Consider the following 24,605-nt stretch of genomic DNA (forward strand, 5'->3'; position numbering starts at 1 on the left):
CTTTTTGTCTCAAATCTGTCTTGAACAGGAAAACTTGAGGTTGGGAAAGCTACAGGCTATCTTCCCTCCCCCTTAGTTAATCTAAACAAAAATACAAGGCATGAGATACGTGTATGTCCTGGTGATAGTTTAATATATTTGCTTTACAGGCCCTGTTATGGATGATCTGACTCGACTTAATTTTTTTGAAAAATCCACCACCAGAGATTTGCTGTTTCACAGTGTTCACGATGCTGTTCTCTCCTGCCAGCTGAAGGTTGGGTCTGTTCCACAAACTGCCTCAGACCTCTTTGTTACTACTTCACAAACACATATGGAGAACTGAAATCTGCATAATTCCATGAGAAAGCGAGACTCTACGAACACGTAATTTGCACAGTATAAACAGAGCATAAGACTATGCACCTCTACGGGTATACTCTATAGAGATGGGATAGTTTATTTGCTACAGGAATAATGAACAAAGTTTGCCGCCTTAATATTTTTGAACTGTGCTCTTCCTTACCTGAATCCAGGTGTAACTTAAACCAACATGCAAACATTTTAGTTGTATGTTGTTGAAAATAATGTATTTTGCTGCGGACAGGATATTAGAGCATTCTGATGGGGGTGGGTTAAGTTTTTAGAAACATGGCATTAGAGGATATTGCGCTAAGCTGTGTATTAGTTCACTTTGGATAAAATATTGAAACACCTGGAGTGAAAGTAATGGACAAATTGATATGTTGCACACTGTTTCCAGCAAAGTGGGATCTTGCAGAAAATGCCTTTTCTGCAATTGCCAATGCAATGCAGTGTACCACTGTCTTAAAGGGTTTTCTTAAACTGCTGCCAGTGTGTATATAGGCATAGTTGTGAACAAGAAATCTACTAGCTGGATTTGTGACATTTCATGCTGCTGTCATTAACTGCTGTTTTCTTGAGCTGGATGGTACAGACCAGGTTCCTATTTTTATATTTAACCTGTCTCAACAGTGACCACTTGGTTCTCAAAATATTCTCCCCATTTTGGCTGAATTTCAAACCAAACATAATTAGTATATTACAGTTCCTACTAAACCATTCCAGTGCTACAGTTGAGTCACACCTACTAGAAAATAGCAAAGAATTACCAAATCGTAAATGATTGAGAATAATCTGGTTAAATGGGGTGTGACCAGACTTTCTGAGACAGATGAACCTTCTGCAGTCCCTTTTTAAACTGCTACAGGCAGGTAGTCAAGGCCCAATACATAATTAAATGTGGAAGAAGAGACCTATTCAGTCATCTACACCTTCCTGCTCCCCATGCAGGCTTGTCCCTGATCCTGCTTTTAAATGCTTTTATAACATGAAGTTTTGCAAAACCTAGTATGTATACTTAAATCGATGAAAACTTGTTCAGATTTAAATATTCCGTGACACCAAGGGCAACCCTCCTAAGGCACTGATGTTACTTAAAGTGAAACTCCCTGCTCTCTTTTCACTCTAATTTTAATTGCTGTAGCTGAAGTGAAAATTGTAAACCTAGCAGAAAGAACCTGCCTTGACCCAGCTTTTGTATTTTTAGAGCTAGACTCAAGCATTGTTGAAACTCTTGCACAAAATTTCTGATTTAAGGACAGTCAAGTTTTCAGTTTTTCCTTAACCATAAAATGACCCTTCATTTAGTTCCATTATAACAAAAGTTCTGTGCTCTAGGGCAATACAAAGTACGGTTAGGTCTGTATTTAGTTGGCTTTATACATGAGCCATGCGGAGGTAAGTGCCTTGCCTCTGATCCAGCTGGCAACACAGATGGGCAAAATTTGGCATCGGCAATGAAGCCATGACTGGAAATTAAAAGGATTAAGTGAATGTACTTAATGTATCACAGGAGCATTTTAGTGCCAGGGTAGATTTTGTAGTTTTAATCTAGCAACCATCCTTTTGTATCAACATGCAGTATATTTTTTTAGCTGTACAGTTTCTTCAGTTAATGTCAAAATTGTCTGTCTTCAACATCCCAAATAAAGAGGGGTTCAATGACTTGTTTTTCTTAATCCTGCAGCAGTGTGTTAGGAGATACACATAAAGAATCTTTATCATGGCCATGGTTCCAAAAGTGACTAGTGACTTTAGGTGCCTTGCTCTAACAGGGGTCCTGCAATCAGTGGGCAGGAGCTCAAGAACTTTCTGAAGGTTAATTGCCTTTAACAGGTGCCATGTTGCGTGTTCAAATCTCTATAGTAATGTTGGACAATCTGAACCAGAAATTTAAGAAGCCATAAAGCTTGGCTATAACTCTTCTGAAAGGATGCAGTAGGAACATAACCTAAGCTCTTCTAAAACATCTGTCCTAAATAATGGACTGAGAAAACCACTCACTTTAAAAAAGGATAACTACCATGGTGCTGATGTGCCACTGGGAAGGGAAGGGGAGAAGCTGCGGGGATAATGACTGCTTTAGTTTCCCTAAGCCATGCATTCCTTACAGTGAAGCTGCCTCTGCTAACACAGCAAACCCAAGTGGATTCCATGTTAAGACTATTTAAGTCTACTAGTCAGTATTAGAACCAGTTTTCTGCTTTTAAGCTTTTTTAAATGGTGTACTAGCCATGATTTTTATTCTTAGGTTTATGCCGCCTGCTGCCACTGAGATTAAATTGATAAACTATGACAAGACTTTAGCCTAAAGCTGGAACTGACCATGATGATTATCAAAGCAGACCAGTTTAGAGTCTTGCTACTTTGCTCTTATGCTTCTGTAGTAGGCAAGCAGTGGTCATTGGTTCTCAGGCTGTGTCAAATCTTATCCCCTGTCAGCCCCTACAAAGCATAAATCAAGCAATTGCTATTTCATGGTGTACTCAGACAGCTTGGCAAGAGACCATTGTTCCCTTCTACCCGCTTTTACACAGCAAGAGGGGAGAGATTTACAACAGATAGTCCAGGGGAGGAGGGTTACTTTAAAAAAAAAAAAAACACAAAAAAACTGCATTTTCTCTTTTACCCACACTTGCGTCTGCTTCCTATTGGGATACCACTGCTTCTGCTCTATAGCAAGAATAATGGGGAAGGACTACAGTGTAGAGGGCAAGACTACTGCTGGAGAGCAAGGAATATGGTCAGAAGAGGCTGTACTGTTTGAAAACAGCCTTTAGTCTAAAACTGGCAGGAGCTAACTTCCCAGAAACAAAGCATGTTAGTTTCAAGGGAAAGAATGGGTCCAGAAGACAAGGTATTAGTTACCTTATCACTGTACAACACTTCAGTATTTTAAAAATACAGAGACCATGGTCTGCTAAATCCTCTGGCAAAAGCACCCTTAAAAATGGATACAGGATACAGAAAAAAAGAAAATTAATATTTCATATCCCTTATTTGCTTCAGCTGCAAGAGTTTTTAGGATAATGGCCCTTTGACACTCTTAGCTGGTATGAAAGAACTCTCTTTTTGGGGGAAGAGGAAAAGGTTAGTTGCAGCAAGCTGGAGCTGTTTTTGTTGCTGCTGTTACTCTGTGTCTCAGAGAAACCAGCCTCAAAGGCAAAAGCAGCAGTTAGCAAATGCAGCTTGTGTGTCTGAGGTTGACTCATTTGTAACCTCAGTACTTGAGGAACACAAGCACAGCACAATCTTCTTAATCCCAAGATCTGCCAAACTTGTACCCATCAGGTGACTTACAGTGCTGCTTTAAGCTGCCTCCTGGGTCACATGCTCACAAGCAGTGTTTCAAATATATGGTTTTCAAACTTACTTGACCCCGCCACCCTTCTTTATGTCTGTAGTAGTTTATGCCCCACACCATGACAAGTACATTTACTGATAAAATTATGCAACTCGCTAAATATTAAAAACAGTACGGCATTGATTCAGGCAGAGCCATTTAAGCGTATAGTGCTCTGGCTGCCAAGTTCTGAAGGTTGTGCTCTGGCAGCAGCAGAGAAGGGTGGCAGTACGATCCTTACCTCTCCGCTCTGCCTTCTCACACCCCCTCAGGATACATTTTGAGAACCTCTGTTTTAAACTACACAGTCTTGCTAGTTCAGCCAGGCACTTATTCATCAGAAGGTAAAAGGAGAGGGACAGGAAAGAAGAAATAAGGGGGGGAAGAAGCAGCACACACAAGGTGTGTGATAGCAAGATCTAAGAGGTGGTGTCCCAGCTTTAGGTGGTGGCAATGGCACTGGGTCCCTCACTTTGGTCAGGACATCTCAGGATAAGGAGAGAGGCCCAGCAGTGTAACAGTAGATCCTTCCGAACATGGTGAAGCTCTCACTCCTTCCCAGCCACCTGTAGCCCTGACAGCCATTATCATTAACTTTAAGAATGTCAAAAGTGTGATGGGCAGAGTAGCCCAACTCTTTATTTTGCCCACTGACTTTCAGTTCCACATTCCTTTTGTTTGCCAGCCACGATCTGTGTCCTTGCGTTATGGCAGGAGGCCTTTTTCTTTGGACTAATTGTCTGTCTGTCTCCCTCCCGTTATAACCATGAATGCTGATGGGAAAGGTACTAAGATGACATTTTAGGAACCCACCTTTCAACAACTGAGTTTACAGTTTGCCTGCTATAGCAGCATTAGGGGTTAGTAGTAAGCACAGGCTGGGTACATGACACTCTTCCACTACCCTTGAAGCAGCCTCTTCTACTGTATCACTCCAAGCAGCCAGATTTTAGACTTTCCCTTTAAAAATACAGCTGCCGGGGATGGGGAGACCTCTGACCACTCTTAGGCCTCAAAACTAGCTCCTTGGGATGTACTTAACTAGCCTACTCCTCACCTAAAAGCTGGGACACTGCTCTGCGTTGCTGACATTTAGATAGTATTCGAGCACCACATTTTTATGTTACACCCTCCAAGTGACTTGGTTTGGGTTAAGTTGTAATGATAGGGGGGCACCACCAGAAACCAGAAGCTTGACAGTAAGAAAATGTTTAAAACTAGTGGATTTGGATTGCATATTAAAACCTTAAAATCTATTTGGTTTTACTGTTTAGTTTGTAGCAGGTTTTTCAGGGTCATAACCATCCCTGACTGAATGAGTCTTGCATCATTTTCCACTATAGAAGCAATTAGTCAGTGTTGAACACACTTAAAAAGAAAAATAACTAGCTACTAGCCTGTCATTTGGAATGATGTATTTTATTTCTAGACTCAGAACGCGATTAGACAGCAAACACACCCTAAACAGTTATTCAGGTTTTTTGTTTAATACCAAGATTAACAATAGGAACATATTTTCCTTTAATTTCAGCAACTTAGTTGTAGGTCATGTATCTGGGCGTAGCACTGAATTTGGCATACGACTTAATGACTTTGTTCACAGCTTCTAAGAAGTCTTTCTCTGTAGCAATTTTTCGACGTGCTCTGATGGCAAACATGCCGGCCTCTGTACAGACGCTGCGAATTTCAGCACCTTTCAAAGAAGAGGACAGATGGATTTAACACCTGCCCATTGCACACTTACAAACAGCGTACAAGTCATAGGATTCAACTTACCTGTGCTATTAGGACACAGTCGAGCCAACAACTCAAATCGTATGTCTCTTTCAACACTCATTGAACGAGCATGAATCTTGAATATGTGAGTTCGTCCCTAAAAAAAACAGAAATTTGAGGGTGCGAGAGAGGAGATAGAGCAGTGCTACTCAAAGTGGTGGTCCGTGGACCAGTGCCGGTCCGCGAGCCATTGGCTGCCAGTCTGCACACACATTGGAAAAACAAATTGCCGGTCCCACACATCAGATAGCTTGAGAAGCACTGAAGTAGAGTACTCAGCCTGTGGAATACCCCTCAGAGGGGGAGACAGTCTTGTTTCCTACTCCACCTACTGGTAGGAAACCATAACACTCTTTCTGAACTGGCCTATTTGAGTAATAGAAAGCAAACAGTTTGTGGCGCACAGTAAAGAAACTAATTAGAAGTGCTCTGACAAGTCATCACAAGAGATCTCCTCTCTCATACTGCAAATCAAGAGAGGAGGGGGCTAGAACTTTATAACCTACTTCCTGACTTGGTCCAATAGAGTCTGGATTTGTTGAGTTGGGAGTACACTGCAAAGCACAGCTACTGTTCGGGGCTTTGCCTATGGGGATGGACTCTCATGCTTTTTTTGCACATTTGAACTTCAAGTGTACAGCTCCTGGAGAGGTGGTGGCATTCTCACTCTCTAAACTGCAGCAGAATATTAAAGTCTGAAACAACTACTGCTTTGCTCTCTGTTTGCTTAGCACTGAAAACAAGCAGTTCTAACCTCAAGATCAGGTAAGCTAAATTCAATCTTCCTGTCCAGTCTCCCGGGCCTCATCAGTGCTGGATCCAAAGTATCAGGTCTGTTTGTTGCCATCAGCACTTTAATATTGCCTCTTGGATCAAATCCATCCAGCTGGTTGATCAGCTCCAGCATAGTACGTTGCACTTCATTGTCTCCTCCAGCCCCATCATCAAAACGAGCACCTGCAGAGAAACCATTGCACATCAAGATGTGGAAAAGGCACTTCTGTAGTGAGGATAAATCCCATTGCAGTTACCAAGAAACAAATGAAGGATATGTTATATCAACAGTCACAGCTGTATATGAATGCAAGACAATTACCAAAACAAAATGGTTTATCCATTCTTATCTGGAATGCATCATCTTCAGCTAAGAGGAAGATAAGCAGGCAAAATATTTTTATCCCTTGTCAGAGAGATGGTTATTGCTATCCTTGATGAGGAACACATCTACTTTTCTTAGGTTTACAAAATCCATATAATTTTCCCCAAAGCAAAGTTTACATTCAGTTTAATTTTTTGTTAAACGTTTAAGAAAAATGTTTAAGAATTAAATTGTACAGTAACTTGCTTGTACCGTATTTGTAAGAGATCCTGCCTTAAGTTTAGTCACTTTGTATTTTGATTATAGAAATAAATGACTTCAGTTCAGGATTAAATGTGTTCAGATTTTATTAACTATTTCTTGATAGTTCCTTCTGCAGTATATATACTTGAACTGAGGTTAAAGTAACAGTTTTCCTAAGTTTTAATGATTTACAAAGCTGTGATTTATGGAATGCAAGTCCTAATAACAAGGAATTACAGGGTGAAAAGAGAATCATAAAATCAAGGAACTGGCATGTAATTTTTTAAAGTTTAAAGATTAAAAACTATGCATGCTGCAAGCATACCTCCAATGGCATCGATTTCATCAAAGAATATAAGACAAGCTTTCTTAGTTCTGGCCATTTCAAAGAGTTCACGAACCATTCGAGCTCCCTAATAGAGAGGATAAGATTTTGTTACAGACAGGCTGGCTCAAGATTTTAAAGCAAACAGTGAAGCTTTCCAAGTGGTAATCGTAAGTTTCCAATTATGAAACAACTCCTACTTTTTGATTTGCACATATCTGTGCAACTCTGGCAGGTTTGGGTGCCCCCAGGATACTTTACCCTGGGCTTACACAAGCACCAACACAGCGATTTTAGATTTTTTTTTTTTTAAGTTCTTACGAGTTTTGTGCTGGTGGACACTTCCAAACCAGCTGCCCTGTAAAATAAAGGTCACTACTTTTGAACTTCAACCAGTAGTAGTACAAGCTGCCAACAATAATGTTTCACTCTAATACAGTGCTTTTCATCCACGGATCTCAATATGCTTTGCAAAGGTGGTCAGTATCATTATGCCAATTTTACAGCTGGAGAAGTGGAGGCACAGGGAGGTGAAGTGATTTGTCCAAGGTCGCCCAGCAGCCAGAAGCAGAAATAGAACCCAGGTCCTTTCATGTCCCAGGCCAGTGTTCTGTCCATTATGCCACATACAACTCAACCCTGAACTACAGAGACCACCTACATGGGTGGGGCAGGTAGTTCAAGTTTGATATCTATCCTCTCTTAGCTGCTACTATGAGCCAGCTATCATGGTCGTTTTTGATAGGGACGTTGTCATCTCTTTCATACAGGCTACTGACCAACTGCCAAATGATAACTTTTGGCTTCCAACATGACCTTGGAGCAAAAGCATCATATGTAATCACAAAACCTCTCACCTATCTGGTTACCCTTGTACAGTCTACACCAGGGGTGGGCAAACTTTTTGGCCCAAGGGCCACATAGTGGTGCGAAACGGTATGGAGGGCTGTGCCTCCCCTAACAACCTGGCCTCTGCCCCCTACCCGCTCCCTCCCACTTCTCGCCCCCCCTCAAAACCCCGACCCATCCAACCCCCCCCCCTCCTTGTACCCTTACCACCCCCTCCCAGGACCCCCCCCCCCAAATCTCCACCCCATCCAACTGCCCTCTGTCCCCTGACTGCCCCCCGGGTTCCCTTACCATGTCGCTCAGAGCAGCATATCTGGCTGCTGCGCCGCCCGGCCAGCGCCAGACACACTGCCCTGCATGAGCAGGCAGCCCCGCCGCCCAGAGTGCTGCCCACACGCGACATACCTGTGGCGGGGTGGGGCCGGGGGCTAGCCTCCCAGGCCAGGAGCTCAGGGCCTGGGCAGGACAGTCCCATGGGCCGGATGTGACCCGCAGGCTGTAGTTTGCCCACCTCTGGTCTACACAGTGGCATACACCTACTTTATCCAGTGCTGCCATGAACTGGTGCACAGTTTGAGAGTGTGGAGCAGCAACCTGGTTATATGTGAAGACCACACACCCAAAAACCCCCCCCAAACCGCTACAGGTGTCACAAATTTTAAGAGTACTCCATTCACTAGAACTGTGTGAGGCCACAGTGGGTTTGAGTCACTTCTGTGAGAAGCTAATGATAATTCAGGGTGGGATTTTCAAACCATTCAGCGCTGACCCAACGCCAATAAACGTTTTTGAAAATTTCAGATGTAGAGTAACCAAGATTTTGAGATTTCACTATTTTAGGGTTGCCAGACTATTATCTGCAATTATTTGTTTGATAGTTTTTATGCCTCCTTGAGTCTACGAAACTTAGTTCATTCAGCCGCAATGTCTATTAAAATGCTTGGCCTCCACCACTAGGAGTCTGCAGTTTGCTCCACCTTTTACATAGTATTTGGTATTACCTCTCCTACATACTTCTGCACCAATTCAGATCCAATCACTCTGATGAAGCAGGCATCAGTCCTATTAGCAACAGCACGGGCACAGAGGGTTTTGCCTGTACCAGGTGGTCCAAAGAGAAGTACTCCTTTGGGAGGCTCAATCCCAAGGTTAACAAACCTCTCAGGCTGCGAAGGGAAGAAACAGGAGATAGAATCTTTATGTGAAGATCGGTGATAAATCAGTTTTGCGAATAAAATAAAAAATAAACCAGTCCATTTTCACTGAAAAGCTACTTTTAGTTTTGCTGGGATATTTACATTCAGACATCTCAGTACTTGGAAAGGCATGACAAGTCATCATATGAAGAAAATGTTATCAAAACACTGAGTTGCAATCTACGAGTTACTTACATGAAGCAGAGGGGTTTCAACCACCTCTCTCAGCTTTTCAATCTGTTCTTTGCAACCACCAACATCGCTGTAAGTGACATCAGGTTTTTCCTCTACCTGCATAACAAACAGATACGTGCACATTTGAACAACTTGCTATTGCAATAGCAGAATTCAGCCAGAGAAGTCAACACTTTAAGTTAAGCAAGTTTGAAAAAGCATAATAAGCCAAGGAAGTTCTCACCTGCATCATAGTAACAGTTGGGTCAATCTTTGGAGGCAAGGGGATATGGATCTGATACTTGTTTCTGTCCACACTGGTGGGAGGGTGTAAGAGCAGCATTATTTTCATTTTAATACTCCTCACATGAACACAACTGAACTATAATTTAAACAAAAACCCTCTGTAATGATAAAATCCTGCTGGTTCTCTTTTCTCCAGCATCAGCCTGAGCCCATCCCTACAAAACTAAGATTTCCCATGGAAAGGAATTCCAAAGTCTGTTTTGAAAAAGTAGAAACAGCATTTTGGACATTTGGAAACAGTTCCAAGCTGCCCAGAGCCGCAGCAGATCACCAAGCAGGCAGTTGGGAAGCCTAGGCATCCATGGCTTCCAGGCTGCTGAGAAGTCACAAGCCTGGAACCCCAAGTGCCAAGGAGCCGCAAGCCTGGAGTTCTCTGCTCTCTATCAGCCTGCTGAAGTATTTGGAACCTGAAAGCCCGGGCCGCCAAGAGGTGGGCAGGCAAGCTGGCAGGAAACTAATAGTTTTGAAACCTGCCTGGCAGGCAAGTTTCCATCTGAACCCTGCCTGGTTTCTGTCAGAATTTCATCCTGCAGAACATTCCAATTTTGACAAATCAGCGTTTTCCAATGGAAAACATCAGAAAAGTTTCCCATTAACTCTACTACTGTGTATACAATTACATTTTAGTGATATCAGATTACACTTAACCAGGATTGAATAGGATTGTTTGCAGAAAACTAAACCATGAGACTAAATCATTACACCTTAAAGGAAAGGAAGCTTCTGTCTACAGTTAGACTTACTTATCTTAGAAGTCTATGTCTTTACTTACCCAACTCTCATCCCCTCTTCAATGTCAGTAGGTGCTACCTGATCGCTAAGGTCCACCACAAATTTGGCAAATTGTTTGACATTGATAATGTACTTGGGATCCTCGGAATCTGCATTGATTATCTTCGTACACCTAGCAAAAGACAGTTAACTAATGCAGGCCACAAGTTAGACAAATGAAGCTTCTTGTTACTTCCACAAGCATCAGTTATTAAAGATGCTTGGTTTGTACTCTAAGTGCCTTTATGAAATCATATAGCTACGGCTACTATTTTGTCATAGATATTTTTAGTAAAAGTCACAGACAGGTCACAGGCAATTAACAAAAATTCACGGAAGCTGTGACCTGTCTGTGACTTTTACTAAAAATGTCCATGACAGAACGGGGAGGGAGGAGGGTCCAGCACCTTGCCCTGCTGTGGCTGGGAGCTGCGGGGGTCCCCCGCATCCACGGGGACTGGGTAGCTGCGAGGACATTCCCCTCCACCGCCCGCGGCAGCTGGGTAGCTGCCAGGGGATTCCCCCCACCTCTGGTGGTGGCAGGGGTACCCCACAGCTCCTGGCCACTACGGGAGGTAGGGGTACCCTGCAGCTCCCACCAGCTGTGGGCTGAAGTCACGGAGGTCTGTGAAAGTCACGGATTCCATGACCAAATCGTAGCCTTACATATAGCTAGTATGTTTGTGATTTTATTGTTGTAGTGCTGTAACTCCTAATTCTATCACTATTCCAACTATGGCATACTTCTCATATTTCACAAAGGTTAACATCTGAGCATTTAGATACCACGAGTGGCACCTTAGAAATACATAAGAATCAATTTAAGTTTTTACCAGGTGTCATGTGGGAAGAAGACAGGTGCTGCAAACAGAATTATAAATACTATGTATTTTATAATACCACGTAGCTCAAATGACAGGATCCACAGAACATACACACCTGGCTACCTGTAGTGGCTGCTCACTTTGGAGAGTTTGCTTATCTGCAGCCAGATCCCAGAGGGCAGGAGGGGCCAGGCCTGTGTCTGACTCCTTGATCCCTACATAGAAGATAGCACAGTTAGAAGGAAAAGCCAGTTCACTGATCACATCAACGATACTTCACTCTCAGTGTTCTACAAACATTACCCACCAGTCACATCAGAGAAAAGGGCATATGCTGAGAGGAAGCTTTTACAGGTACTTTAAATGTGACCTGCAAAGGGAAAACTGCGGGATTTATGCCAGTTTATTTCATGATGTTCCAGAAACAGAGGCTAAAAAGCTCCCACCCCTATATATATTTTTTGTATTAGAAACTCAGGTCTTGTCTACCTTGTTCTTGCTTGGCAGACTTTATAGACAACTGGAGAACTAGTACAATGACAGTAAACATACCAGAGAAGTTAATCCTGATTTAGAGGGAAAGTGATTTTTATTCAAAGTATTGTAAAATTTATAATTCAACTACCTTGTAAGTAAGTACTTGGAAGAAGAAACCTTTTTCAGATTTAACACTCAGCCCGTCAAGTCAGAACTGAGAGCTCACAAACACACATCCGAGCCCACCACCACATCCAACATAAAAACAGGGAAGATAAAACTCAATATTCCTGGTATTTTTAATGTATTTTAAAAAAGGGGGGGAGGGTGTTTTTAGTGACTTTTCTGGCTTCTTTACATACCATAAAGCAGCAGAAGAGGGCATAAATCCAGATTTCCCACCTCCCCTTTGCAGATCACCTTTAAGAGTCTTAAAGCCAAATCTGGAGCTTAGATACAAAGTATATATGAAACACAAGCATAGTATCCAGTTTTACAGGTGATGGACATTCAATCAAGAAATCAGAAATAGGCCCTTAACATGTAAGAGATCCATGACAGAATATTTTGCTTCATAGAAGATGTGATTTAATGAAAGCATAACATGGTGAACTTAGTTATAATGCACATAGAGTCTCAGAGTTTAAGGCCAGAAGGGACCACTAAATCATCTAGGCTGACCTCCTGTATATCATAGGCCATTAACACCGCCCAGCACCTGCACACTAAACCCAACCACCAAAATTAGACCAATGTACTACAGCCCACAGGAGACTAGACTATCCTGTGCCACAGGCAGAGATTTGGAAGGACTGAAGTGTACCAGTGCCTGAGTCCCTGCAATGGCAGAGAAATGATTACATGATATACACCCAAATAATACTGGCAATTGACCTGCACCAACACGCTGCAGACAAAGGAGAAAAACACCTATGGTCACTGCCAATCTGACCTGAGGAAAATTCTTTCCTGACACTACACTTGGCCATGAGCCTGACACTTGGCCTGACACTACACTTGGACCATAAGCATGTGAGCAAGAACAAGCCAGCCAAGCACCTGAGATAGAGAATGCTTGGTGCCACCTCAGAGCCACTTGCCCTCCCCATTCAAGGTCATCCCCAGCTGTGACCATCCCTGATGCTTCAGAAGATGATTTAAAAAAAACTTTCACAGAACACGTTGGGGAGGGAGTTGGAATTTCTCCCTGTCCCCTGCCTTTGATTGGCTGAAACCCTGAAGGACTAGTTTTAGGACCATAAGACAAACTGGAAGTGAGCCCCAGGGATGTTGAGCCATACCCACTACCATCACAACCAAGCGGGTCATACAACTGCACTCATAAATTTGTCCAGCTGTCTCTTAAAATGAGTTAAGTTGTTTGCCCCTACACCTCCTATTAGGAGACTGTTCTAGAACCTTACCCCTCTGATGGTCAGAAAACTTCTAATTTCCAGCCTGAATTTGCTCATGGCCAGTTTATACCCATTTGCTCTTCCACCTCTCCACCCTTCCTGGTATTTACCCCAATGTATTTATAGAAAAAAATCATACCCCACTCAGCCTTCTTTTTATGAGACTACACAAGCCAAGCTCTTCTAGTCTCCTCTCATACTATAGGCTCTCCATTCCCCAATCATCCTAGTAGCTATTCTCTGCTCCTATTCCAGTTTAAATTCATCTTGCGTAAACATAGGTGACCAAAATTGTACACAGCGTTCCAAATGAGGTCTTACTAGGGCCTTCTATCGTGGCATTAATCTCTCTCTCTCTCTCCTGGAAATGCCTTGCCTAATCACACTTCTTAGGATCACATTTGCCTTTTTCATAGCTTCATCACACTGGTGGCTCATAGTCATCCTGTGATTAACCCACACACCCAGGTCTCCCTCCTCTTCTGTCACTTCCTACTGATGAGTAGAGCCCTGCAAATCCACGGATACCCGTGGACCATTTTTGCGGTTAGTGGATCAAATGCAGATACAACTGCACAGGGCTCTACTCACCGGCGGTGCCTGGCCCGTGGCATTCTGCTTGAGGTCATTACTAAAAATATTAAATAAGATTGGTCCCAAGATTGATCCCTGAGGAACTCCACTAATAACATAACTCCAGTTCAATAATTCACCTTTCAGCACAACCTGCTACCTACTCCCATCTAGCCAATTCCTTATCTACCTTACAATGTTGTATTGATCCCCTCTTCCCTCATTTAACTAATACTTTCCCATGTGGTGCTGTGTCAAATGCACTTCCCTTATCTAAAAAAAAAATTGGTTATTTTCTCAAAGAAGGAAATCAGTTTAGTCTGGCATGATCTACCTTTGGTAAAACCATGCTGCATTAACTCCTCTTTACCAGTTACCTCTGAATTTAACTATTCTTTCCTTCATGATTTGTTCTAAAACCTTGAATACTACTGAGGTCAGATTAACAGGTCTGTATTTCCCAGATCACCTTTTTCCCCGTTTCCTAAATACATGTATGATGTTGATTATACTCCAGTATGATCCCCGGATAGATTTATTAAAAATTCTTGCTACTGGAAAGCAGTAACGTATGCCAGTTCTTTCAGTATTCTGAGATGGAAACTGTCTGGTCCCCCCAAACTGAGTACATTAAACTCTTTACATTCTTCTTCCACCTCAGATGTGAAAATTTCCATTTCTAGACGCTCATTTCCATCAGCTATATTGCCTTTATGCACATTTCATATTAGCATTGTTATTGAAAACTGAGGTAAAATATTCATTTAGTTTTTGGGACATACATAAATTATCTTTAATCTCCTATCCCACAGTGCATAGTGGCCCAATCTCATCCTTCCTTGTACTTTTTATTTATAACACAAAATAAATAAGAAGAGGTTTTTTTTTATAATTTCCTTGACAAAAACTAATTCAGCTTGGCTTTTAGCAATTCTCACTTTATTCCTGCATTTACTAACCTCCAGGATGTAGCTTTCTTTGCTAATCACCCCTTTTTCCATTCCCTATAGGCTCTCTGCTTACTCCTAATAACCTTTTTGATATGGTTATTCATCCAGCTGGGTCTTGAACATTTCCATACAAGTTTATTTTCCCCTTTCTTGGGATGCAAATTTTAGATAGTTTTTGTTTAGTTGACTTGAAAAAACTCAAAGCCTCTTCCGCATTTAAGTGCTTGAGCCCTTCAGTCTGGGGACTTCTTTAACCCTTTCACTTAATTTCCCAAAGTCTGCTCTTTTGAAATAAAAAAATCACAGTTGTTTACCTGGTTTTGATTTTCTTAAAGTAAAATTTAATGGAAAGATGAGCACTTACCAGTGAGCTCATTAATTTTCTTAAGTAGCTGCTGAATATCATCTTCTACCTGCTTAATCTGCCTTGAGTATGTGCTCTGGCCCTGGAACAGAAGAATAATTGTGTGCACTTCAGTAACTTAAGAAAAACATGTACACATATTTATGTATATTAGACGGTTACTATGTTCTGTTGAGATGGTCAATATAGTTAATGGTTAACCTCAGAGATTAACTTGACCTTGATCTGTAGTTTTTTAAGTCAGTATTTGGCTTGAAAAACAGTACTGATATTAAAACACAGAGTCAAATGGTCCATTGTTACATACACGAGCCAAAATAGACGTAAATTATATTAATTTAATTCTCACATTCAGGCCCATTTCATTTACACTAAGGCACATAAAATTCTCTAGAAGTATAAATGAAATTCAGGCCACTGATAGTCAGATATTTTAAAATAGAAATACAAGAAATTGCAAACTTAAGTTATTTGGTCATAGTTCCTTCACAGACCAGTAATATTTAAATCTGTAGGGGTTTTGTTGTTTCTGGGGTCAGGAGAGAATGCTTTAGGGGAGAGAGGTTGCAGAGATGGAGTAAATTTTAAGGAGGAAGAGGGAAACAGATTTACTGATTTTTTTCCAAAGAAGATCAGTTTCGAAGATACTGTTTTGCCTTGATTCAGTTAATTAGATTTTCATGATTTTCTTTACCATTCTAGTAATGTAGGGTACTTACATAGGTTTTCAGCAAGGCAATATCCCCTTCATCCAATGCTGAAACAAGATACACAAGAATTAGCTTTCAGTTGTAAGAACAAAATTAAATGTATCTAATTTGTTTCTAAAGATATGAATTCATGCACCCATAGAACCCCTTTGATATGGGGAGGAGGAAGGGTTGGTGTTATTTTGTTTTTTTTAAACACTAAACCAGAGTACTGTGCCATAAAGCTAGATATCCAAGGACAAGCAAGAGTTAGACAAGTTCTTCAGCTACTTGCAGGGATGAAGTAGTACTGCATTGTTATTTATCACACACCCACAGTGAGTTAGATATCTCAATGACCAACATGAAAGCAGTCTGTCCAAAAGAGTTTATGAGCTAAAGAGTCTATATATAAACAAGGGATTGGAGAAAAGGAAGTAACAAATAAGCAAACTGATCAAGTTCTGCTTCTTGACAGTCTCAACAACTGTCCAAAATCCAGATGTCATTTGTTCTGACACTAACCTCTCATAGATACTTGTACAACTGTACATACCTAAATGCATACTTGAACACCAAATAATTGATTACCAGCATAACGCTGGATTTCAGGGGTGGGAAGAACAGGACCCTATCTCAAAATCTAAGACACTCTTGTGCTGAAGTTACCAACAAACAAGGAGTAGGAGTCTTTACATCAATACAATAATTTGATTGTTAGAGGGCATGACATGACACAAAGGTTTTGCTGGTGAGATATAGAGGTCCCCCCAAAAGCATGATTCCCTCCCAGTTTATTCAGTGCTTGACAGCAAAGTAGATGGTGTTGGTGCGTGAGCACAGCCACAAACATGTTTGCTACACGACGCTCACATTTCTGAGCGATCCTCTCTGCAGACAGCACTGGGGGCTGATGTTTACTCACATACTGCTTTTTCCATCAGCAGATCTCCAAGTGCTTCACAACCGTTAATGTAGTTATCCTCCCAATACGCCTGGGAGGTAGGGAAGTGCTATTACCCCTGTTTTATGGCAAGGGAATGGAGGCCTGGACAGATTAAGGGTGGGATCCACAAAGGTATTTGGGTTCCTAAACCCTAGATTTAGGCACCTAAGTCCCAAGGAACTCCCATCAAATCCTGCACGCACCTAAGCTCCAGAGCAAATCATGAACCGGGGAATGATAGGCATTTGGCCTTATCTCACATGAGAGTCCCAATCCACGAAGCAGCCTCTGAGCACACCTACCGGATCAGGTCCCACTCAAAATCTGGCCAGAGAAGGAGGAGGAGCTGGTAGTGCTGCAGCCCACCTTCTCAATACATAGATAAATCATGAAATAGTCACTGGGTTAGAGAAAGTCCAGTCGTTAGGGCACCCACACAGAAAATGGGAATTCTAGGGTTCAGCCCCGCCCCCATTCCAATGACTCCTTTAGCCACACTGGAACACCTTCAACTGGAGAGACTGACAGAGCCCCACATGAGCATATCCAGTAGCTCAGTGGTTAGCGCACCCACCAGAAAGATGAGATTGGAACAGGGGTATCCCACCTTTCAGGAGAGTGCTAATACTGAGCTAAAAGTTATAAGGTGCACACAACCCCCTGTTTTGTGGAGTGAGGCAGACACCTAACACATTGCTGGGTCCACTTTGCTAAGTACTTTTCCCCCAGCCGGGACTTAAGCGCCTACCTTTGAGAGTGGTGGGGTTTAAGGTCATGCTCTCTGGTTAGTGTCTCCCATTGACTTAGGCAGCAATCTGCCTAGCATGCCGAGTTTGTGTGTCGCATTCATAGCCACGTCCCTCCCCCTGCTCATAGTATAACGAGAGTAGGACCCAAACTCGAGCTTCGTAGAGTTCAGTGATTTTCTCCACACTGCGATGCCCAACTCCCTTTGAAGATCCCACCCTTGAGGGTACGTCGACATGGGGATAAAAGCCCTGCGGCACAGCTACCCTGGCACAAACCAGCTGACTCCGGCTCCGGCACTCAAGTTGCGGGTCTAAAAATTGCTGGGTAGACGCTGGGGCTCAGGCTAGAGCCCCAGCCCTGGGACCCTCCGCTCCCACGTCTACACCACCTTTTTTCAGCCCCGGAGCCCAAGCCCAGTGAGCCCGGGCCAGCCGCAGCGTAGACGGACCCGAGCGAGCTGCCCCGGGGGGCTGGCAAGTCACACGGGAGCCTGGGGAAGGCTGGGCAGCTCCTGGCCCTTCAGAAGTCAAGTGGGACCCGGAGTCCCGGGCGCTGCCTGCGCGAGCCGAAGGAAGTCACAGGCTCGCTCCGCGGCTCGGCTCCCTGCCCACCTCGCAGGCCCCGGGGCGCTCGGCGGGGCTAGAGACGGCCCGGCACGGCCGCACAACCTGCCAGCTCGAGGCCCCGCGCGGCTGCGGGTGTCTCCGGCGCAGCGAAGCCCGGGGGGGGGGCACCGGGAGAAGGGCCCGGGCAGAAGGGGCGGGGGCGGGATAGAGGCCCCCGGATGCCCCGCAGCCTGGGCTGGGGCGAAGGGGATACGAGGCCGCCCGGCGCCTCACCGCGGATGGGTTTATCCTCCTTCTCCTCCTCCTTGGTTTTGCGCTGATCGGCGCCCAGATAGTCCGGCATCCCGGCGGCCACACGGATCCCCTCAAGCGTCTCCTCCCGGTCCCGACACACTGCGCAGGCGCCGCCCCGCCCCCGGATGCATTACACAGCACCTCACCCGGCTTCCGCTCCGGCCGGGCTGACCCGGGGCCACAGGTCCCGTCCCGGAAAGCAGCCCTGCGGGGGGCAGTATTCGGTGCAACCAGCCGGAAGACGGAAGCGGCTCTCGTGCAAGCGAGTTCTGTTCCCCCAGCATCGCTTCCGGCAGAGAGGGAGTGGTGCCACAGGGCTTTCTTCCCCCGCTCTCGAGTCCCAACCAGCGGGGTTCCTGTGCCTGGATGTCCACGCCCCACACGAGGCAGCCTGCCCTGCTTGCTCTCCTCGTGGCCTGGTCCCCGCTCCAGCCCCTCACGGGAAGCAGGGCTGCAGGAAAACAAGGCACCAGCATTAGGCCTGCAGGGGGCCTCTAATGTGCAGCTCCCAGTGTGGCCCCTCAGGGACCCCAGCTGCAGCTTGGCTTAAAAACCATGAGCATTTTAAAAATGCATATTGGGATCTTTTCTTTTGCCTTCTGCTCTGAGCCCTCAGGTGCAGGGAGCTTTTGCCTTTTCAAGCCCCGCCCCGCCGCCCCGCCCCGGACATCTGGATTTTTTTTATTTTGGGTAGTGAAAGCTGAGATTCTCCTGTAATCACGTGACTCCAGGAGCTGGGACTTTAAGCAAAACACCAAATATTGTAAGGCATGACAGTGGGCAACGCTGAACTTCATGCTTCGATTCAGTATCCCACCAACTCCAGCTGCAACTGTTTTGTACTTGACAAAGCTGTTTTTGAATTCTGCATCTAGAAGGTTTTCAGGCCTGAAATATTTATTGGTCACACACACAATCACCACAGTTTGTGTCACAAGCAGCGCAGCATTATTATTTTATGAGAACGCTGGGTGCACAACTGACCAGGCTAGGCTATCACCCACTATGCCTCTTCGGGGAATTTGTGGGGCTACCACATGTAATCTTCTTGACCAAAAACTACAGCAGTTGAGTAGGGCCTCAAGCTGCACAGAGACAGCATTTGATGCAACTTTATCTTGTGACTGCAATGTTTAAGTGTTTGTGGGGGTTTGAGGGCTTTTTAAAAAAAATACGTTTCATTATGTTTTCTAAACAATTTTTATTAGCTTGACAAAGTACTTTGTGTAATAGAATGCTAAACTATATTATGATCAACCACTAGCTGGCACCATGTGTAACATACCTTATTTAAGCTCACAACAATTACCTGGCAGTGTATTAAAGGATCTTATAGAACAGGGGTTCTCAACCTTTTTCTTTCTGAGGCCCCCCATAACATGCTATAAAAACTCCAGGGCCCAGCGTGGGTTGTGGGAGGAACTCAGGGCTCTGGGCTGAGGGTTTTGGGCATAGGTGTAGTTTGACTTCTAGGGCAGGGGCAGGGGCCAGCAGGGCTCAAGCCAGCTCTGCATGGTGGGGTCTGGGGAGGGAGCATCACCTCCACCCCGACTCACCTCAGCAGCCCACCCACCTGTCTGCGTTCTGTGTGCAGGTAGGAGCATAATCAAAAATTATAACTCAAAGGTGGGGTGCTCAGCTCAGAAAGTTTGAAAACAGGATGCAGGGAGGGGGTAGCTAGGGACTGTGTGCAGGCAGAGGGGTAGCTCAGGGTGCAGGGAGGGGGGTAGCTAGAAGCTGTGTGCTGGGAGGGCTCCCCTGCAGTCCTTATTCCCTGAGGGCTCTGCCAGCCACAGAGCTGGGTTCCCCCCCGCACCCAAGTGGCTTTACTGGCTGCATGAACAAAGAGGGCTGGGAACCGAGGAACAGCTTCAACCCCTAGCACCAGCAGCAGCAGATGAGGGAACACCACGGTTGCCTGTTCCATGGCACCAGCCAGAGCAGCAGCTGTCCCGCACTGCCAGGCTCTGGCTTCCCACCTCCGAGCTGACCAGGGGGCAGGGAGAGAAGGGGGGGGGGTTGGAGATGCCCTGCTCTTGCACTGTACTTTAGGGTGAGAGGGCAACACCCACGTGTCCTCCCAACTCTGCCCATAACCCAGAGCTTCTGCTCTGTGGGGAGCACCAGGGCTCTGGAATTCAACCCTGCTGCTCCTGGCTTCAGCCCAGCAGGAGGCACTGGGGATCAGGGCTTCAACCCCATGGGGGGCACCGAAGACCAGGCTCTGGGTTTTAGCCGTGGGGCACTGCAGCCCACCTGAAAGGGTTTGCGGACCCCTATGGGGCCACACCCACCTGTTGAGAACCTCTGTCATAGAAGACACATCTCTAGTGTCTCTCTTTGGGAAGGAAGATCTGTAGCCAGTCCATATCTAGTGCAGAAGCCTGACCTGCTAATAGCAGTCCTGCAACCTACAGTGAAGAAGACATACATGACATGGTGTCAAGAGTAAGCTAATGCCATAGGAGAAGGAAAACAGAAATAAACATTCTTCACTGCCCCAGAGAACTTCAGCTTTGATTGTTCATCCAGAAGGTGACATAGAAGCAACATTTTGCAAGATTTCGCATTACTACAAAACTCCATAAGGAAACTGGAGATATTCAGGTATCATCTTTAATTTATGCTATGGGGAAGCACAGCACATTAAAAAAAATCTTTTACCTTTACTGAAGACAGTCAAAGAGTTTTGCCTATGTTTGATGCATAGTTTATACCTCAGAGAAATGTGGTTTATGAAAGAGTACGTTTGCACCAGAGAATTCAGGAACCAAAAGAAATGTTGACTTTTATAAGAGCTTTTCTTGCATTGGCTGAAAACTTTGTTTTTTTGGCTGCAAAACAAGAAAATATCAGAAACAGGCTGGTTACTGAGTTAACACACAAGAACCTCTCACAGCAACCACAATTAAAGACAGACTTAAATCTAACCACTGCTACACAGATAGCAATGTGGTCAAAACTAGTCAGACAGCAGAACAAGAGACAAGAGCAATTTGAAAAATGTGAAATAAGCTTCGAAGCTGTAAGCAGTCACACCAGGAGTGCTAGAAACCATTACCATAAAAGCCCTGAGGATAAGGACAAATTCCAGGCAGACTACAAATGCTTTCAAGCTAAATGCACAAGATGTGGAAAATTTCATAGCTCAAGAGATGTGTGTTCAGCTAAAGGTGAAATATGCAACAAGCATTCAAAATATGGACGCTTTGCAACTGTTTCTCTTATTTGGCAATTAGGCAATTGACTGTTGCAGGCAACCAATATCCATTGTTTCTCAGATCTATCACAAGTGATGACACAGAGCCTGCATGGAGAGAGAAAATGAATGTTCATGGAAACATTGACTTTAAAGTCTACTCAGAAGCAGACAGAATAGTCATATCAAAAGAAACATACAATTCTCCTTTCAGAGCTGAAATCAACTGACCCAGCCTTGACTAGCTCTGGAGATATTCTGAACTACATGGACTAGTTCACCACATAAACAACGTTCACCACATAAACAACTTAAAGACAAAAGCTTTGCATAAAGTGTTCATGTGATCAAAGGTTCAAAGACCAACAACTGCCTCAGCCACAGCATAATAGCCATGATAGTCCTAGTGAGAAAAGTGGAAAACCTCAAGAGAATTTAGACACTGGACTTTTAAAAGGAGATCCAGTACCAATAACCTCAACACAATCAGTGGCAAATTAGCCACTGGGCCCACAGGCTTCCACCAACTGGGAGGCCAAAGTATGGCAGCGGGGCTGAAGTGAGGAGTGGGGGCTGATGGGGTGGGGGGTATATGATGGTTGGTTCTGAGCAGATGGGGGTGAAGGCTAGGAGGGTGAACTGAGGGCAGTGGGGGTCAATGAGGTAGGGGGGATGAACTGATGGGTTAGTAATTATGCGGGCTGCGGGGTTGAAGTGAGGGGGAGCCAAATTGAGAGTGGTTGGGTGGGGATAGAAGTGAGGAGGAACTGGAGGACAGGATCAATTGCTGGGCAGGAGATGGGCAGATGTGGGGGTGAGAGTTCCTGCAACAGGATCAATATCACTTTATCCAGTACACGTGGGAGAGTGGGCAACACTAGTTGTTAGAGCCCTGCAAATCCACAAATATCCACTTGATATCCATGGAACATTTTTGCAGATCAGATACGGATACAAATTTTGTATTTGTGCAGGGCTCTACTGATTGCCACATGCACACACCCTTTGGGGGTGGGGCAGGGGGAGTTCAAAAATCAAGAGACTGACCTAAAGCAATATTTATTTTTAAATCTCATGATTTTTTGGACTAATCATGATTTTGGGGGGTCTGATTCATAATTTTTGATGGCTTGAAGTTGACAATACTACATGAACAGAGAAGACAGCTTCTTGGGGCACAGGTTGTCCCAAGCCACTCTGCATCAGCTAAGCTCCTTCCCCACTGGGCTCACTGAGAATGCATGGATTGTTTCTCCCAGCACCATTACTGGCTCTGTCAGCATGTCCCCTTACTCTTGGGGGAATTCTATGCCATGCACGCATGCAGATTTCATGTCCCCCACAGATTTCTTTGCTTCCCTGCAGAAAAATGACTTCTGATATGGAAGCAGCAAGCGCGGTAACGCCCCCGTCCTCAGCAGCATGGGCGTGTCATTTCAAGTACCTGGAGCAGCGAGGGAGGCAGGGCTATGGAGGCTGTGACTGGTTCATACCCTGTGCCAGGCTCAGCTCCTAGTCCCGGCCCAGCTGGACTGGGGAGGACGGAACTTGCTCTTGCCCTGCAAGGAGTGGATGTGGCTGGGTCAGACCTACCCCTACAAACCTCCCCTGGCTGCAGGAAGCTCTGCACACCCACACCCCTATTTCTGCCCCCATCGCTCTCTGTTTGCCCAACCCCCATGCATCCAGACCCCCATACCCAGACCCCAGTCCGCTGAGCCTCACCCCTCAGCACCCAGAAACCGCCCCCCCCCCAACCAAGCCTCCTCACCAGAAGCCCCAGCTCACCAAGCCTCACCCCCTGTATCTGGAGCTCCCTGTATCCAGATCCCCTGCCACGCCCCACCCCCCCACACATCAGGACCCCCATTGTGCCTCATCCCTGCATGCAGACCACACACCCCAGAGCCCTCTGCACTGGAACTCCCACCCCACTGAGCCCCAACCAGCTTCACCCAGATTCCCATCCCACCAAGCCCCACTCCCCCAGCACCCAGACCTCCTGCTGAGCAGCAGTGCCGGAACAATTTTTATAGGGGGGGTGCTGATGATGGAAATCATGTATTTTGGTGTTTGTTATTACTACTTTAAGGCAGGGGGTGCAGCAGCACCACCAGTACCATTAGTTCCAGCACCAGAGCTGCTGAGCCCCCACATCCAGACATCCTTCACCAAGCCCCATCCACCCACACCCAGACCCCCCTTGTTGAGCTCCAGCCATCTTCACCTGGACCCACCTGTAGGCTCCAATTCCCCTTACACCCAAAACCCCCCAACAAACCCCTATGCATCCAGATGCCCCCTGCACCCAGACCATCCACCAAGATGCCTGCACCCAGATTGCCCCACATAGAACCCACTCATCCCACACCTGGATTCCCCCCCCCCCCCAATCTCCTCCACACTTGGATCTTGCGGGGCTGAGCCTGCCTGCGCCACACCTGGATCGGACGTGCAAGCCAGACTCTGTCCCTCTGGCTTGTCATCTTGTTGTGCCTGGCGCAGGGGGGCAGGGCCCAGGCGTGTTTCTGGGGCAGACCCCAGCTCTTGCGCTGCGTCAAGTGCCGCCTGAGCGCCTGTCTGCTGGGCTGGGGTGGGGGAGCCGCAAGGCGATCTGCCACCTCCGTGCAGCCCGTTGCCATGCTGCAGCCTCCACATTTATTCATTAACAAAACCATGCAGAATTTTAAGATATTCTCCACAGAATGGGTATTTTGCGGGCACAGAACTTTTCAGGGCGGACTTCCCGCAGGAGTGCCCCAGCCAGGCCTGGCTCGGCGAGGGCGGGCGCGGGGGGAGGAGAGGGGTTTCGTCTCCGTCACCCTGCTGACCGAGGGAAGACTGTGACAACGTGCCGCGCTGGGTCAGCCTCGTGGCTTGACCCGCCGCAGGAAGAAGGCGCTTCGCAGGCCGCAACGGCCCCGGCTTTGGGATGGCTCCTGCGGGCCGGCCACGGCCGCTAATTGTGCGCTGTGCCCTGAGCCGCCAGAGGGAGGCCGCTTCCAGCGCATGGGAGAGGTGGGGCGCAGAGCGACTGCCCAGCCGGGGGCTGCCCGAGCTGCAGCGCGGGAACGTCGCCAAGCGGGGCCAGTTCCGCTCCAGGGCTGGGGGCCGGGGGGCCGGTTAGCGCGTGA

At 45.7% G+C, this 24,605-nt stretch overlaps 2 protein-coding genes across 5 annotated transcripts in view; one reads left to right on the forward strand and one right to left on the reverse strand.

Annotated features, from left to right (window-relative positions):
• The window catches only part of SLC26A5 (solute carrier family 26 member 5), a 46,375-nt gene extending 39,547 nt beyond the window's left edge, over positions 1-6,828 (forward strand). For all 4 annotated transcript variants that reach the window (XM_073328528.2, XM_073328531.2, XM_073328530.2 and 1 more), the window contains one exon: positions 150-6,828. In XM_073328528.2, coding sequence (XP_073184629.1) covers positions 150-325 — 176 coding nt within the window. In that variant the 3' untranslated portion in view covers positions 326-6,828. The remainder of the gene's footprint in view (positions 1-149) is intronic.
• Positions 5,086-18,499, reverse strand: PSMC2 (proteasome 26S subunit, ATPase 2). The gene is made up of 12 exons (XM_073328535.2): positions 18,252-18,499; positions 15,747-15,784; positions 15,028-15,109; positions 11,364-11,463; positions 10,426-10,557; positions 9,592-9,664; positions 9,369-9,464; positions 8,979-9,143; positions 7,129-7,216; positions 6,216-6,418; positions 5,462-5,558; positions 5,086-5,378 (listed from the first exon to the last, which is right to left on the reverse strand). Exons 1-12 carry the CDS (start codon positions 18,319-18,321, stop codon positions 5,221-5,223), a joined length of 1,302 nt encoding a protein of 433 aa, XP_073184636.1. The 5' UTR covers positions 18,322-18,499; the 3' UTR covers positions 5,086-5,220.
• Between the last annotated feature and the right edge of the window lie 6,106 nt (positions 18,500-24,605).

This window comes from Lepidochelys kempii, chromosome 1 (genome assembly GCF_965140285.1).
Source record: "Lepidochelys kempii isolate rLepKem1 chromosome 1, rLepKem1.hap1, whole genome shotgun sequence".
NCBI lineage: Eukaryota > Metazoa > Chordata > Testudines > Cheloniidae > Lepidochelys > Lepidochelys kempii.

Bases quoted from the DNA above. Each gene is read 5' to 3' on its own strand.
- PSMC2 (XM_073328535.2), bottom strand. From the start codon at position 18,321: ATGCCGGACTATCTGGGCGCCGATCAGCGCAAAACCAAGGAGGAGGAG. The intron at 11,464-15,027 runs GTAAGTGCTCAT...TCTTCTATGTAG, and splicing joins GAAAATTAATGAGCTCACTG to GGATCAAGGAGTCAGACACA. The intron at 5,379-5,461 runs GTAAGTTGAATC...CTTCTTTGAAAG, and splicing joins ACTGTGTCCTAATAGCACAG to GTGCTGAAATTCGCAGCGTC.